Source organism: Homalodisca vitripennis, unplaced genomic scaffold (genome assembly GCF_021130785.1).
Source record: "Homalodisca vitripennis isolate AUS2020 unplaced genomic scaffold, UT_GWSS_2.1 ScUCBcl_5106;HRSCAF=11671, whole genome shotgun sequence".
In the NCBI taxonomy this organism is placed as follows: Eukaryota; Metazoa; Arthropoda; class Insecta; order Hemiptera; family Cicadellidae; genus Homalodisca; species Homalodisca vitripennis.
In genome coordinates this window covers 18,906-35,613 of record NW_025781229.1, presented here as the reverse complement: position 1 = coordinate 35,613, position 16,708 = coordinate 18,906, and the positions used below count along the sequence as shown (strand labels likewise).

At 35.9% G+C, this 16,708-nt stretch overlaps 1 protein-coding gene across 2 annotated transcripts; it reads left to right on the top strand.

Moving 5' to 3' along the window:
• Positions 1 to 4,426: 4,426 nt before the first annotated feature.
• Positions 4,427 to 16,106, top strand: LOC124373226. 2 transcript variants are annotated; one of them, XM_046831618.1, is made up of 6 exons: positions 4,427 to 4,632; positions 4,743 to 4,869; positions 5,392 to 5,629; positions 8,054 to 8,203; positions 9,313 to 9,445; positions 13,271 to 13,375. In XM_046831618.1, the coding sequence occupies exons 3-5, from the start codon at positions 5,426 to 5,428 to the stop codon at positions 9,400 to 9,402; spliced, it is 444 nt and encodes a 147-aa protein (XP_046687574.1). In that variant the 5' UTR covers positions 4,427 to 4,632; positions 4,743 to 4,869; positions 5,392 to 5,425; the 3' UTR covers positions 9,403 to 9,445; positions 13,271 to 13,375. The 2 variants fall into 2 exon arrangements, with proteins under 2 accessions (XP_046687574.1, XP_046687575.1); XM_046831619.1 differs by lacking the exons at positions 4,427 to 4,632; positions 4,743 to 4,869; positions 5,392 to 5,629 and adding exons at positions 13,810 to 13,938; positions 16,028 to 16,106 and having other exon boundaries at positions 8,064 to 8,203; positions 13,271 to 13,374.
• Positions 16,107 to 16,708: the final 602 nt, after the last annotated feature.

Here is a 16,708-nt window from a genome sequence, read left to right as displayed (position 1 = left end):
AGGGCTTTTCTTACTTCGGTCCCCAGCGGTACAACGGCCTGCCGCCTGAAATGAAATATTTGAGTATGAGGGCGTTTAAAGACAAATTAAAAAAAATGTTAGCTTAAGTAATATTGTGAAGTTATTTTTTATTGTTTGGTTGTATATTGTATGTTTAGTTTATACATGACCTGAGTTATTTTGTAAAACAACATCAATGTTGAAAAATCGCTCATGAATAAAGGCCTTTTTATTTATTTATTTTATATATATATATATATATTCAATCAATCAGGGGGGGTGAAGTTGTTCGCGTCCGTAGCTTGCTACACGTGCTCCCTGGGTAACGCTAAACGAACAGCAATTTTTGGTAGCTGGACCGTCACTCTTGTGATCTCTCAGTTATGGCAGCTATCGAAGACCAAAGAAACGGTCCTTCTCAGGGCCAAACAAATACTGATTTTTTAAATATTGGCTCTCTTTTAAAATATATGTTATTTTAACGCCGAGGGTCTGAGCAGATCTAAATGTGAGTGCCTAAGCAAAATTATGATAAAGAACAACGTCGATGTCCTAGCACTCCAGGAGACTCACATTGAGAATTCTAACACCTGTGCAAGAGGCAATATCCCTGGATATACACTTGTAGAAGCCATTGGCCACAGAAAATACGGAGTGGCAACTTATGTTAGGCAGGGCATCGATGATGTGTCCTCGATTTACAAGAGCTGTGATGACGATATTTTTGTACTGGTGGTGAAAGTGTCAGAAACAACTATAGTAAATGTCTACAAACCACCTAATAGACAATGGTCTGACACAGTTACTTCTCCCATGATTTGGGACACCCCGTCCTTTACATTGGGGACTTTAACAGTCATCACAGCTCGTGGGGATACTCATCGGATGACGACAATGGTACGAGTTTAACTAGTTGGGCTGAAAAATAACAACTTAATATTAATACATGATGCCAAAGACGCCCACACTTTTTATTCAGCCCGCTGGCGTCGTGGTTATACTCCAGACCTATGTTTTTGCTCTTGTGCCCGCTCTCTTAAGCCTTTAGCAGTTGGGAGGAAAGTTCTTGGTGCCTTTCCTCATTCTCAGCATAGGCCTGTGCTTATTTCAGTCGGAATCAAGATTCCTCTTGTAAGATCCTTCCCTCGGCCTCGCTGGAATTTTAACAAAGCTGATTGGAAAGCCTTTACATCTAGACTTGATGATGGCATCAGGTTCATCCCTCCCACGATAAGAAACTATGACCGGTTCACAAAGCTAGTCCTGGCTACTGCTAAACTGTGCATTCCACGAGGATTTCGAAAGAGCTATGTGCCAGGTTGGAGTCAAGAGTGTGAGGACCTTTACAGTGAGTTCAATGACACCGGGAACACAGAAACAGCTGATCGGCTGCTACAATCTCTTGACAAAGCAAGAAGAGAAAAGTGGGTACACACAATGGAAAACCTTAAACTTCACCCATAGTAGCCGTAAAGCTTGGTCCCTCTTGAGAAAGCTCTCCCACCGGCAAGCCTTCGACGAACAGTTCTTTGTCACATCCGAAACCCTGTGCAATAGCAAAGCGTATTGTTGCTTTGTCCAAGTCAGTTCGCCACCCATCTGACAAGCTGGTTAACTACAAGTTAAACGAATTTAAAAGCAGTCGGCAAGCTCCGTTGGAAATATCGAGAGCATTTGAACTTGATGAAATTGAAGTGGCCATCTCCGCTCTGTCAGTTGGGAAGGCAGCCGGTATCGATAATGTCTTCCCAGAATTCCTAAAGTACTCAGGAATCAAAGTTAAATACTGGCTTCTTACAGTGTTCAACGAAATACTGGCTACAGGTAACCTGCCTGCAGCATTTAAAAGATCTAAAATAATCGCAGTTTTGAAGCCCAACAAAGACCCAGAGCGTATTGAGAGCTATAGGCCCATAGCCCTGTGTTGAGTGTGTGTTATAAGCTGCTGGAGAGGTTGATCTATAATAGAATATTTCCCATTCTCAATGCCAGCATTCCTATAGATCAAGCTGGCTTTAGACCTGGTCGTAACTGCTGTGACCAGGTGCTTGCGCTAACAACTTTTATTGAGAATGGTTTTGAAAGGAGAGCAAAAACCTCTACAGCCTTTATAGACCTTACTGCAGCTTACGACACTGTCTGGAGAAAAGGCCTTTTAGTAAAGCTCTATAATCTAATTCCTTGCCCTTTCCTTCTGCGGCTTCTTAATTCAATGATTAGCGACAGGCTTATAAAAGTATGCCTTGGCCGTGAGGAAAGTTCTTTCAGGCAACTTAAAAACGGCCTTCCACAGGGCTCAGTACTTGCTCCTTTGTTGTTCAAACGTGTACTCTGCCGACATCCCAACAACGTTATCCAGAAAGTTTATTTATGCGGATGATATTGCCTTAGCATACCAACATAATGACATAAAGAAAACAGAACAGGCACTCACTGATGATCTTTCAGTCCTCGCAGATTATTTTAGAGCCTGGAAAGCTAAATCCAAATCCTAATAAAACTGAAGTATCATGTTTCCACCTAAATAATAGACTGGCGAAACTACAAGTTAAATATAACTCTTGATGGTGTCAAATTGAAACATAATGAACATCCGCAGTATCTGGGAGTTACCTTAGACCGATCTCTCACTTTTAAAAGTCACCTTCAAAAGACAGCAGCAAAGCTGAAAACAAGGGCTAATATAGTACAGCATCTTGCTGGATCAACTTGGGGAGCCAACGCTAAAGTACTGCGTACCACTTCTTTGTCCCTTGTGTACTCCGCTGCTGAATATTGTGCTCCTGTGTGGCTTAATAGTGCACATGTGCGAGAGGTCGATGTCGTTCTTAATAGGGCCATGAGGACAATTACTGGAACTCTCATGGCAACACCAACACCTTGGCTCCCAGTGCTGAGCAATATAGCACCACCTGAGATTAGACGCAAAGAGGCTCTTCTGAGAGAGTTCAATAAGATCGTGTCCAATCCCGAATTGCCCGTTACGCGCGACCTTCCTCAGCAAGATAGCCGGCTCAAATCACGCAAGCCATCACTACGAACAGCATCCCAGTTGATAGAGGAGAACTTTACGCCTAATGCTAACTGGGCGTCATCCTGGGAATCATTCGATGGACGGAACAAGTTCTTGATATCCGATCCTACGAAAGCAGCGGGTGGCTTGGAAATTCCTCGAAAGGAATGGGTTTTATTGAATCGTTTTCGAACTGGGGTTGGGAGAGAAGCAATCACTGGAAATTCAAGTGGGGTATTACTGACGACCAGACGTGTGATTGTGGCGCAAACTCTCAGACAATTGAGCACATTGTAAACGACTGCCCTTTGCGATTGTTTTCTGGTGGTCTGGCTGGTCTGAGTGGTTTAGAGGATGGGTCTCTAAACTGGCTCAGTAATTTGAATTTAGCTTTGTGACGGGAGATTTTAATATTATTTTTAATTTATGACTCAAGAACTTTGTTCTTACGTACTTTTTAATAATTGTAATTTTTAATTTATTTATTTATGGATAGCTGCCTTTGTCCCCCATACGATATATATATATATATATATATATATATATATATATATATATATATATATATATATATATATTATCTTTGCTCACTAAGAAACAAGTTTAGTAAATAAAGTTTTTTTTAAATACCAAAGAACAATATGTTTTGAGATACGAATTTTAAATTTTCTTAATATGGTCAATGTGCAATATGGAATGTCACTTTTGACAGAGAACAATCATTTTTCATATTGGTTAACCAAGCCTGTAGACATAACATAGCTATGATGGAAAGGGTTGACTCAATGTGGATATTGAGTTTAGCTCTAACTCCAGCCATGTATGTCAAATGGTGAGTAGGACAGTTCCCATTGAGTAGTCTAAGCTTGTAGTCTGCGTTTTACTCATTAACTTACCAGCAACTATATTTAAAAATTATGCTCAATTTATGTTGGCTTTAAAATGTGCACTAATTTACACATTTTTATTTATTCAACAACTTTTCTTCTGCAGGAAAAAAAGTTAGAGGCTCTTCGCTCTCAGGGTGATTGTGCCCTGAGAGATTTTTGAGAAAATGCAGAATGAGCTGCAACAACGCCGTCAGCAGTTCAACGAGTTAAAAGATGTCTTCCTTGATTTTGAAAAAAAGCGTGATACTGTAGTCAGGGAACAGAGGGAGTTCTACAGCAAGATGTTATTGCTGTCGAGCAGAACGATTCCAAGGGATAGGTTTTTCAAAAACCTCATTGAGGAATGCCAAACGAAGACTGTCAGAATAGACGAGTTGGAGAAGTCCATGAGGAGTGCTGACAAAACTATTGAGGAGGCCAAGAAAAAACAACGAGGCTCAGTTAAAAGCCATGCAAGCCGAGATGAAGTACACTGCTGGAAAACTCTACGAGTTTGAGAACTTGATAAAGCTTAAAAGAGATGCATCTACAAGAAGTCATCAAAGTATTTGAACAGGAGAAGATGCTCAAGATGTCTGCTGAAGGTTCGCTCAACACGTACAAACTGTTGTTGGAGGATTTAAAGAAAGAAAACACTGACATTCGAGCCAAACTGAACTATCTTGAAGACTTGCAGAAAAACAGAACGAATATATCACAAGTTACTGAGGAGCTTGCAAAGGAAGCCCAGTAAGTACCAAAAAAAAACAAAATGATAAAAAATTATTCATTAAGTAAGACAATTAAGCGGTTACTGTTACAAGTGCAAAACAATAACATCTCCATACGAAATGTTTCAGAAAGAGGGAAGATGCTGAAGGTAAACTGAAGGATTTGGAAAAAGATTTCCAAGATATAAAGAATCAACTCAAAATCAAAATCGGAGAAAGGTTTGCAACATACAGGAAAACTTAAGGATACCAATAAGTAAGAATGAATACTATATTGAAATTCTAATTAAATAAACAAATAGTAATAATTATAAAAATTATGAAATTTCTGTCTTCGAAATTAAATTGACTAATCTAAAATCTTGTAAGTTTTAAATAACTAATATATTTATTAATATTGCTCTCAAATATTCTCAATCAGAATTCCATACAATATTAGACACAAATTTGGTTAATTCTTGATTTTTGTTATTTAATTCCATAAAATGTTTTAATGTATTCTTTTATAAAATCCTAATCAAGTTTGTATCAAGGGTTATATTTTTTTGATTTTGATTGGGTTGCCTGAATCAATATGAGTTTAACTTTTTTTATGAAGTATAAAAATAAACTTCTGTTTCAAAAATTTAATTTAAATGGGACATTAATTTTATAGTGTAAATTATTCTAATGTAGTCCTTAAATTATACAAAAAATCTCTTATTCTAGCAGGAATAAAATGGTCTATATCAGTAAAATTTCACATGTTACTAATATTATAATCTTCATACAATTTCAGAGAAATTGAGCATCTAAGAGACAAGGTCAGAGATATGATGGATAACATGAAGTACATGGAAAGAATCCTCATGGAGAGCCAGAAGAGTAAGGAGTCACTGCAGAAAGATCATGAGGAACTCTACAACAAGCTCAGGCGAGCTGTCAGGGTGATGGTGGAGTCAAAGGCAACTCAGGAGTCACTGGAATTCAAACTAGACCAGCGTAGACAAGTGATTGAACAACTTCAGATGAGCTATGTGAGAACATGTTTTTTTTTAAGAGTTTGTCTCCTATTTACGAAATCTAATGTTTTATAGTTGATTACTTATGTTTAGAAATTCAAGAGAAGGAAAGTTTCAGTGTGAACTTTCAATTTCTTAAAAAAAAGAGAGAGAGAGAAGCTGATCCCCTTTTAAGCCTTATTCTGCTCAACCTCATGTGCCACTGGCCTGTGCAAGGATCTTATCAAATGAATTGATACAATACAAGAACAATGGTACTGACAAAATGTGTTATGGTCACCAACAGTGCTACAGTTCTAGTATTTTCTTTTCCAGCTGCAGGTCCGTTGTCATGGTAACTATACTAGAGTTTTAGGTAAGAGGTTCTTTGCTCTTCACTGCTTTGGTGTTGTCACTTGTAAAGCAGGGTTTACAAGAACATCAGTAAGTACCAAAATGAATTTCTCTGGTCAATATCTGATGTCACTAACAAAACAAACACTTTAAATATGAAAGCTATCCAGAAAGTATCAGACGTATTTTAATGGTGCGGCAGTGGGCTGGGCTACAGCCGCCACCTTGGTGTCAAACACTCTGACATTCAATACTCATCGAGCTGTAAGACGCGCGCAGTGTGTATCTCTTTTACTTTTCTCACTGTGATTAATTAAAATGTGTGCTGCAATTGAAAATCCCATCACTTGTGAAGTGCGTTCAGTGATAATGTTTTGGCAAGCGTATAATTGAGCTCATAAAATTTTGTTTTTCCACGATAATGCACATCCCCATACAGCCAATCGTACATGTCAATTCTTGGATGATTATGATTGCGAAGTGTTTTGATCATCCGCCTTATAGCCCAGATCTGGCACCAAACTACTAGCATCTCTAACCAGCGATGAAGGCCTGGCTCGCAATGCAGCGTTTCAATAGTGATGCTGAACTTTACGCTAACGTTGATCAGTGGTAAAGATCTCTCGCAGCAGATTTCTACAAAGCTGGAATCAAAAAACTTGAGTCAAATTATGATAAACGTCTCAATTTGAATGGGGATTACATTGAAAAATAGACTAAGAGTGTAGCTTTTAAATGTGTTTAATAAAAGGTTCCTATTTCAATTGACTAATTTTTTAATTTCCAAACGTCTGTTACTATCTGGATAGCCCTTGTATGTTTCTGCTATCTAAATCCCAACAGATTCTTACATTGTTGAATGTATGATAAGGATTATCCAAAGAATGTGATGATTTGGGTCTGAAGAACTACGTAACTGTAAACCAAAAGTTTTAACCTATAATTCTAAAAAATGTTATAGAATTTTTGTAAAACGATTCAAAAAATATAAAAGTTACAAAGTTTTCAAAATTTATTCAAGTAGTATTGATTTGCCAATAATTTCTTTAACTAATCTATGTGTTTGGGCTTAATGTGTTTTTATATACATAAATACAAAATAGTTAATCTAAAACACCACTGTTTTACTCAAGAACTCCAGAAAGAATAGCTTAACTAGAAACGATGAGTCTGATAAATCAAAATCAATTAAAATGGTTTGATGAAACTTGTTTCATTGCTGCCAAAGAACAGTATCAAAACATTGAATTTTAACATGGTAATATGTTAAATTGTTCTCTTCCTAGCATAATTATCTTAGCAATATTCTTCAATTACTTCCAATTTTCAGAGTTAACAAAATTAATGATGACAGTATGGTCTTGAAGTTTTAGATGCTTCTGCAGCGTGATGGAGGGTCTGTAGGCTAAGAATAATTTTCCATGTTACAAACAAGCCATCTGTATCGCAATCCGAATTCATACTATTTGAAGTTTCATTAAATTTTTTGACTGCGGTTGACATCACTCTACTACCGTACTGATTATTTGAATATTGCTAAAACCACTGTCGCAGTGAAGGATTGCACCTGCAAGAACTACATGTGGCTAGATGATGTGTGTAAAGCACTACTTGGCACATTTGAGGTGCCTATAAGGCCATAACAAAACATTTCTAGACCTAGGTAAGTTATTTCTTCAGTACCTTCAGTATTACATTTCTCAAGGACGTATTGAGTAACACTTTATGTAAAAAGATAACGTAAGGAAATATATCGTGTTAGAATTAGAATTTCTTAATAAATCAAACCATATTCATGATTTTTTTTTGGTCTTTTACTATGTAGTTCCAGTGGAGTATAAAGAAAATTATTTTGGAGGGATCTGACACATTGGGTGATTTAGAAAGCATAAGATATCCTCCAAAAACTGGGGTTCGGCAATCTTATCCCAAAACATTGTTGAGCTTTAAGACCTCATTAATGAGTTCTAGGTTAAAACAAACTACTGTATGTAAATTAATGTTTGTCTTTCAAAATTTTGGGATTTCTTAAGCCCCCCTCTCCCTTGTATACGCCCACGGTTCATTCAGAAGTTTATTATAGAATAATCCACATTTTCACTCAAGGCCAACACTGAGGACCAGCTGGACACTCTGAGGGATGTGCTACAAGACATGAGACACGCGATGGATACACTTTATTCAGAAAAGGAAGAACTGAAGGATCAACTGGCGAACCATATGCATTGTAAAGCAGAGATGGCCTTGCACCAAGAGGTAGGAATTTGCTCAAAATCTATTCTAATGTAAAAATAGTTAATAAAATTAATTAAGAGTGGGACTTGCTCCTTTCAAGGAATCATGATAGCCTTCTTTGTGAAGTATTTTCGTTCAAATGAAAACGTTCCTGACGCACGGTTCCTGATGGTTCACCACTGGCACAGACAATCAATTTGGTATAAACTATTATCAGTTTAATCAGACTGCAGTATCGGTTCAATTACGCTTTCAAATCGTGAATTGTAGAAAAGAACGCATAGTAAAACATCATGTTTCAAAGCAGTATTGGTATGAGGAATTTTGAAAAATCTTTCCCATTTTGTTAAATTCTGAAGTAGTCTTGATAGAAATAGATAGAAATATACTTCTCCATTTGTGCACTAAATCTATTCACCAATCTGCCATTTCTTGACTTTTGACCACTTGAACTCAAAGCTGTTGCAATTACTGCAGATTCTAATGGCTTCTATTCTTCCAAACCCGTGCTTAACACAAAGATATTCTTATGGTCTGTATAAGCAAAAACATATTCCAGCAACAGTCAAAATTATGTAAAATACTAATTCTTTACTTTTTTCATCACAGAATGAAGATTAAGCATAAAAGTAATAAAATTAACATATTCATTTTAAATTGATGACTAGCTCAATTCAATTAAAACTAAAAAAGGGAACTAATTATTTGTCCTGCTACTGCTGTAGCATTACAATTTTCCACAATTATGATTTCAACATTTTGAACACCTTGGTGAAGTCACCTTTGAAGATGTGCTCATATCGCTTTATATCAGACATTTTCTTACTTGCTATGTTAAGTTGATTTTAGTGATTTAACGTAACTGCTGGATTGTTATCTTATAATAAATAATGTAAAAGAAAACACTACACAGATTGATAAAATCATTGCGGTATACAACTGAATGGAGTAATAAAACACATATAATAACAATACAATTAGCAATTGAGGTTTTGTACAATTCTAACTCTTCCAGGAGAAGCACGACAGACGCTCATTGCCTCCTAAACCCCGTTTTGTATCTAATATTAGTACATGACCTCTTAGTTCAAAGGAACGTCAAACTTAGGTGAAGTGCTCTAATGTTCCAGCTGAAGATGTTGCAGAGGGACAAGGCTATAACGGAAGAACAGAAACTCTCGCGAGAAGGAGATGTTGTTGCACCGCCTGCGAGACAATGAAGACACAATGAAGGAGCAACACAAACATCTTAGAGCATTCCAGGTGAGTTCTTTCACGGATATATAATTAGTATGCAGCAGAATCCTCAGGGGGGTTCACTTCTGGCTGGTTTATACCTTGCAGTTAAACCTACACTTGGCTCAATGGAAACCGATATGTTGCTTACATGTTACACCTGATGTTACATGAACCAATATATTACATCTGGGCAACTTCCATCACAAACTGTAAATGACGAGATATTGGGGTATAAGGGTTGATCGATCAGTCTACTTTACTGTGGAGGATAACTATTGGAATGGGTGGAGATCACTAGTGTTGCTAGCCTAATTATGAGCGAATACTTTCCCCTACTTGCTTTAACTGGAAGAGGCTGGAACAGAATTAGCCTCCACTTCTTCCATGAGAAGGCTTCCCCTTCTTCACTGACATGACAGATATATAGCTCAATATCCCTCCTCATGGGATCTTGTCAAGAGACTTCCACCAACCTGACCCATCCTGAAAATCCTGTCTCTCTGGGAGCAATCACAAGTACAATAAGGACATTCATCAGCTGTCCTTCATGAATAAACAAAACAAATACAGTAGAATACATTATGTATCAATCAAGGACGTAGCCAGTGAGAGAGTTCAAGGGGTTATTATTATTATTATTTAAATAATTCAGTGTTTTTTTGTTTTTTTTTTCCTTCTGAGGGAAGAGGACACTTTGTCCCCGCACTTAGTCCTAAAAGGACCTTTGCGCCTCCCTTACTTTTATTTGTGCCCTCAAAAACCGAGGCTTTTGCAAAAACCAATCAGATTTAAGGGCTCCTGTTCTCTGATGTCCTTGGGGCTGAGGAGATATGCTCCCAAGTATCTTTTCCTAGTCTCCTCCTCTTCTCCACAGAGTCTACATTCGCTGCTCCGACTAAGGCCTACCTTCAAAAGGTGCTTCCTCAGAGGGCCATGTCCTGTCAACATTCCTAATATCAGTCTTATATCCTCCTTATTCTGGTCTAGGAGAGCTGTCCACCCTTTTGCATAAGGAGAGATAAACATTTTGGATATTCTTAAATCCGAGGCTCTGCTCCAACTCTTGTATCTTGTCCTCTTTTCCCAATCTTTAACCAGAGCTTTAATGCTGGAGAAGGATATTCCACAACCTGGCTCAGGCCCCACCAATGTGGATTCTGCTCCCTTTTTGGCGAGGATGTCCGCTTTTTCGTTCCCATGAATTCCTTCATGACCCGGCACCCATCCGAGTGTTACTCTGTTATTTGTTGCTAGCTCTGCTAGAGCATTCCTGCATTCCCAGACCGCTTTCGAATCAATCGAACAGGTATCCAGTGCCTTCAGTGCAGCCTGACTATCAGAGAGTATTAGGTATGATAATCCTTTTGTCCCCAACTGTGTGAGTCTTCTAGAACATGAATCTATTGCCATGACCTCCGCCTGAAAAACTGAGGCATGTCTTCCTAGGGGCACAGCCATGTCAACTCCAGGTCCATGTATTCCATATCCTGCCCTTGAATCTAGGAGTGAACCATCGGTGTAAAAACTTCAGGACTCCTTTTTTTGGGTAGGCCTCCCTTTTAAATCCATTCCTCCCTACTTCCGATAGAGACCGTGTATGGTTTTTCAAAGGAGTATTTCTTAACCATAGTATTAGATACTTTGGTTAGCATTTCAGCCTCAGGAAAATTTTCCAATATCTTCATGTGGCCTTCTAGGGAGGTAGCATTTATTACCTTTGTTCCTAGAAGCTTCATTGCGCTCATCGCAGCTGTTCTCATCACTTCCTGGCCAAGAGGAGTATAACCCAGAACCGCTTCCATTGCTAGTGTTGGGCAGGAGCTCATAATAATTCAGTGTTACTGACATGTACTGCTGAAGATCGTTCTTAACAAAGAAATGGGTCAAGAACTTTTTAAGGAACAAAAAACGCGCCTTACTCTCTGTCCACGGGAAAATATCAGTTGTCTGGACCCCCAAATATTTTTTCCTAGCTACGTTCTTGATATCAATATAAGAACATGTCAATAAATTGAAACGAATCTCCATTAAAATAATACTGACAAAAAGATATCCATGTTCACTTAATTTCTGTATTTAGAAGCACAGATGAAATACTGTTTCTACACGGTCTCACTCCTTAGGCTTTGTTACTGTTCTTATTTTGTTGTACCTAAGCATGTGGGACATCTTCCAAATAGCCGGTGAGAAAAACTAATAAACGTTTCCTGTTGTATGAGAAAACTAAATTCTGTGCCGGTATTATGAATAAAGATTGCTATACTGGACTTTAAATTTACTTTTAAGGTAGACAGCCTTAAGAGTTAAATATACTATAGTTTAAAATATTTTACAAAACCTTCTTTGAGTTAGTTAAAAATTAGAGCGAGCAGGGGCACACCAAACATGATGTTTTTGAATGGACCAGAGTGCCCAGGCCACTTGCTACTAGGGGACTTATTCACGGTGGCCACCATATTTCTTTATACCGCGCTCATCTGGCTGTGACAGATTTTGATTCATACGTCCCTTCTATTACTTTTCTGTTTGATGGGTGGGTTTTCTTTATAACCCGCGCTCATCTGGCTGTGACAGATTTTGATTCATACGTCCCTTCTATTACTTTACTGTTTGATGGGTGGGTTACAAAACATCTTATACACTGCATCCTTCAGGTACTCAAAGAATTAAAACCCATTCAATTTTTTTTACTAGAAAGTATACATTGTTTTGAGAACAAACGGCTGATAGTCAGTCAAATTTCCTACTGGCTTATTCAAGAAATACTGTACATCTGGTCATTTTCAATTCCACTTGTAAATCAACATGTTTGAAAAAAAATTAAACATTTTTATTGGCAGATATGTGCAATAACAACATGAACTAGTGGGTACATTAGCTTAATGGGCTGAATTCACCTTTCAACATTTGCTTGTTTTTCTGTTTTCAGCATTGCAAAATTCGTTATCAATTTAAGGAGCTGGAAGAAAATGTTTTATTTAAAGTTCTATAAATATCTGAAAAACAAGGAGATTTTGAATTTGAGGAATTAATTCAACTTGTATATTTATGACTAAATGATATATACAAACTTTATTATTTTACGGTTCTATGAATTAACGAAGTCCTAAACTTAATTTGACAGAACATGATGGAGCCCGCCCGAATATTTTTTCCAGAGACAGTCAAAGCTGAATACGGCCCTGATGCTAATAACCTACAAAGAAATTAATCACCAGTGAAGAACTAGTCATTTTTTATTTTTGAATTGATTGGAAATATTTATTTAAACTTTGTTTCTAACCATCATGAAACATTCTTCAAATTATGGGACAGACTTATAGCTAAAAATTAAAATGGTAATGACCAAACTGGAAGAAATCGACTAACTTTAAACATGACAGTTGAACTGATTTTGGTGGTAGAGATGTAGAAATATAAAGTAGGAGTACACCAGATCATGTGTCACGTAACAGGCTTGTGGTAGAATGTAAAATTTCAAGTCTAGCTCATCTAGGCTTTGTGTGTTGCTATGTCACATTAAAATGTCAAATGACTGTACTGTTTGTTTACAAATTTATTTACTCTACGATTTGTTCGTGCCGTCATGGTAAAGAGCAATAAGACCAATGTAAAAATGTCACTAACACTAAGCCAAATCCCATGGAGTGACATGCACCTTCATCAAACTCGATGTTTACATAGAAATGCTTCGTGGAAAATATTGAGTGTATAGGTTAGTTTGTTCTCGAGATGTTGTGGACAAACAGATAAACAATCAGATATGAAAATTTTCCACCCCCTTGAGTGATCAGATTCGAGAGACTCAGCCAATGATTTGTATGTTTTTATAATTTTTTTTTCCCACAGGAGCAGTTGGACAGCTTGAACGCACAACTGAGGGAGGCTAAAACACAACTCGCATCTGAACGTCACAGTCATACACAACAGGTGTTGGCAGTGCAAGCTGACAAGTTAGTGCTAGCTGACAATATATTCTTAACTAACGTCTCAGTTTTCCAGTTCATACTGCGTCAGAACATGGCTTACACTATTAAATTCCTCAGATATTGCAGCCTTGCAAAGGAGAGCCATCTTCGCAGACATCTATTTGAAACATATGTCAAACAGAAACACTTGGTTTCAGTGTAAGAAATATTTTCCAACAAACCAAAGTGTTCTGGTTAACTGAAGATGACTCTCCACAGTTAGGCCATAATACTTCAAGAATTTAATTCTGTTTGCTATGTTTCGCCACAGTGTGAATCAGAAGACTTGGATGTTAATTCTGACACTGGTCACGTAAATCTAAGTATTGAGATCAATATATGATAGAATAAATATATTTTTTTATGACTGATTGATTCAAATAACAACTCACCACCCCCATAGTCTTGTTTTCCTCTCAGGAAGAAACTGGAGCTCTACATTCAAGAGCTGGAACAAAGGTTGGCATATGAAACTCGGTTGCGGATGCATACTTCAGACGCAGTGTCTTCGCCACCTCCTAGGAAACAAATTTTCACTTCCTCTGACAGGTAGGGAGAATGAGTTATGTTAAAATTACAACTGATCTTTCATTTCATTTCTCTTGTTGAACATGTCAACTAATCTACTCGTAAATATACAATCATTTTCACATACAGCAAACATTTGTTTAGTCAATAAATCTTAAATAAATTATTAATTTGATAATGTCTTATGTTTAAAAATAAATTCATCTTTATTACAATTAAATCAAATTTTACTAATCATCCCAAATATGAAATTGACTGTACTGTAATAGTTCAGACAAATTATGACCAATAAAATATTATAATAAAATGCTCCTACAATTTTTGGAGCCACAAAAAATTAATGAAAAATTGTATATATATAACAAAAGTTAGAAAAAACCATTTAAAAATCTATAAAATTTAAAAAATCAGAGTGAAAAAAATCACTAAATGGCAATAAAATCTAACAAAATTAAAAATAGATTCTCAAACAAAAAGCCAATGGAAAATCATTCAAATTTAACAAAATTGTTTCAAAAAGCTTACAGTTCTTGAAAATTAACAAATTATTTGAAAAAACAACTTAAATACAAAATTAATTTTACAAAATAATCTAATTTATCCTATATAAATAAGGATTGAAAAATTAACTCTGTCAAAATCTCTACAGTATCTTACAACTTAAAAGGGCTTGTTATGATGAGTACATGAAAACTATCAAAACATGTCAAACAAATTTTAATATCTTCTTCAGTGAAAATGAACTGCTCAAACTTTTACAAACTTACCATATTTCTTACAAAAAAATTTTAGCAGAAATATAAAAATGATTTACAAAATATTTTGAAATAAACTTAAAAACACAACAATCCAACAATGAAGTTCCTACATACAATACTTTAGGACCTATTCAAAATAAAAATATAAATGCTGTCTAAAATACTGTAAACAGATCTATAAATCTGATAGTAAATGTTTCCACAAATTTTTAGGAGCCATAAAAAATAAATAAAAACTTATATATAATAAAACTTACAGGATCAAAAAAATTTTAAAATCAATATAATAATATCTTGATTTACAGAAAAACACAAGTATTGATTGATAAAAATTATTTATTTAAAACCATAAAAAATATTACTAACTAACTAGCAACAACTGATTGGCACCATTTCAATTCCCTATCTTTATTGCGCAAACTACAATATCCCATAAACGTAGTTATGGTGGGAAGGGTTGATTCAATGTAAATGTTAAGTTTACCTCCACTTCACTTTCCTCTTAAGTGCAGCATCTGAAATCTGATGCTGTCAAAGAGACTTGACTCCTGAAATCTGGAGTCATATTCGTCTGAAGGGATCCAAATAGTTGGTTATGAATAAGCTCAACGAACTCTTTGCATCGTTTCGACATCATAGACACCTAGACTATAAAATGTAGTGCAATCTCATTGTATCATTTAAATTATGTGTAGAAAACTCGGTTGGTCCACCACGCTTTGGGGTCGTCGTCAATTAACATCGTAGTGCACCTGATGAGACATTAAGAATACATCTTCACCTGGATTGCACTACATTTTGTAGTCTAGGTATCTCTGACGTGGAAACGATGCAAAGAGTTCATTGAGCTCAGATATTCAGATGATACACTCCAAGATAAAGGTGAATCAGACCTAAACTTAACATTAACATAACAATGGCCAGTAGAAACAATGGTTCAGTGGCCAACCACATTATTCCACACCCTCAAAAATTAAAATCAGACCATTTATCTTCAGAGTAATTCTGTTACACGTTTCCTAAAAGGTCATTTTTAAATAGTCTCAGTTAACCTGGCAGTCTGAAATAATTTGAATTCTATTGAATTATTATAAATGTAAAATACTTAACACTATAAGAAACTTTTTATGTGACCATTACAGATTTATTTATTTCAATACGTTTGAATATTTAACTGTTATGTTGTTTTAGAATACCTGTTTTTTTGTTCACATATTTTTCCACATAGCAAGTATTAAAATTAGAGTCTTAATTAGACAGTTTCACTAGTTTTCCATTGAATTTGTAGGATAGTGTCATATCACCTGTATATGAGTTGTCTCTAAAGTAATTATGTATATTACTTTTTGCAGTTATGAACAACCAAACCGGGATCAAGACAAATATCACTACAGAAAATAAGCTTGAGTTTTTGTACACTTCGAAGTTAACTACCACATTTTACAAAGTATAGAAATAAATTCTGAAATAAAAATCATTAACACCTTCAGAATCAAATTTTGTTTTGATAAATAATATAGTAATTTTAGTTAGAGATCATATTCTGTTGTATACTTTTGAGTCTATACAGTGAGTTTCAATTTGTACTGTAAAAGAACACAAAATAATTTTGCATAAAACCAAAAGGGGAGTTTACGCTACAAAATATTTTGATTATGACACTAATGTTTTGAGGGGTTGAAATGGGAGGGTTGTGACAGGTGCTCAAAATTTTGGGAAGTTAGCTGCTTATATTTTAATGTCACTATTGTTTTAAAATGTCACAAATTTTGAACATTGACAGTGAAAGAATTCCACATAACCGCTGTAATTAATTTACCACTAAGTGTGACTAGCACAGTGCTTTTTTTCAATAGTCTTTTTTAAGTAACCACCTTTTTGGTTAGTTACCTGAAACTCTCCTAGTCATATTTCTCCCATATTTAACATAAAGTAGGATAAGGAGTTTATAAAAAATACTAATATTTTCTTCAAACATATAAAAATGTATTGTGCTTTCTAAATATTGAATTATTTTAATACAAACATTGTAA

Bases quoted from the DNA above. Each gene is read 5' to 3' on its own strand.
- LOC124373226 (XM_046831618.1), top strand. From the start codon at position 5,426: ATGATGGATAACATGAAGTACATGGAAAGAATCCTCATGGAGAGCCAG. The intron at 5,630-8,053 runs GTGAGAACATGT...TTTTCACTCAAG, and splicing joins AACAACTTCAGATGAGCTAT to GCCAACACTGAGGACCAGCT. The intron at 8,204-9,312 runs GTAGGAATTTGC...CTAATGTTCCAG, and splicing joins AGATGGCCTTGCACCAAGAG to CTGAAGATGTTGCAGAGGGA.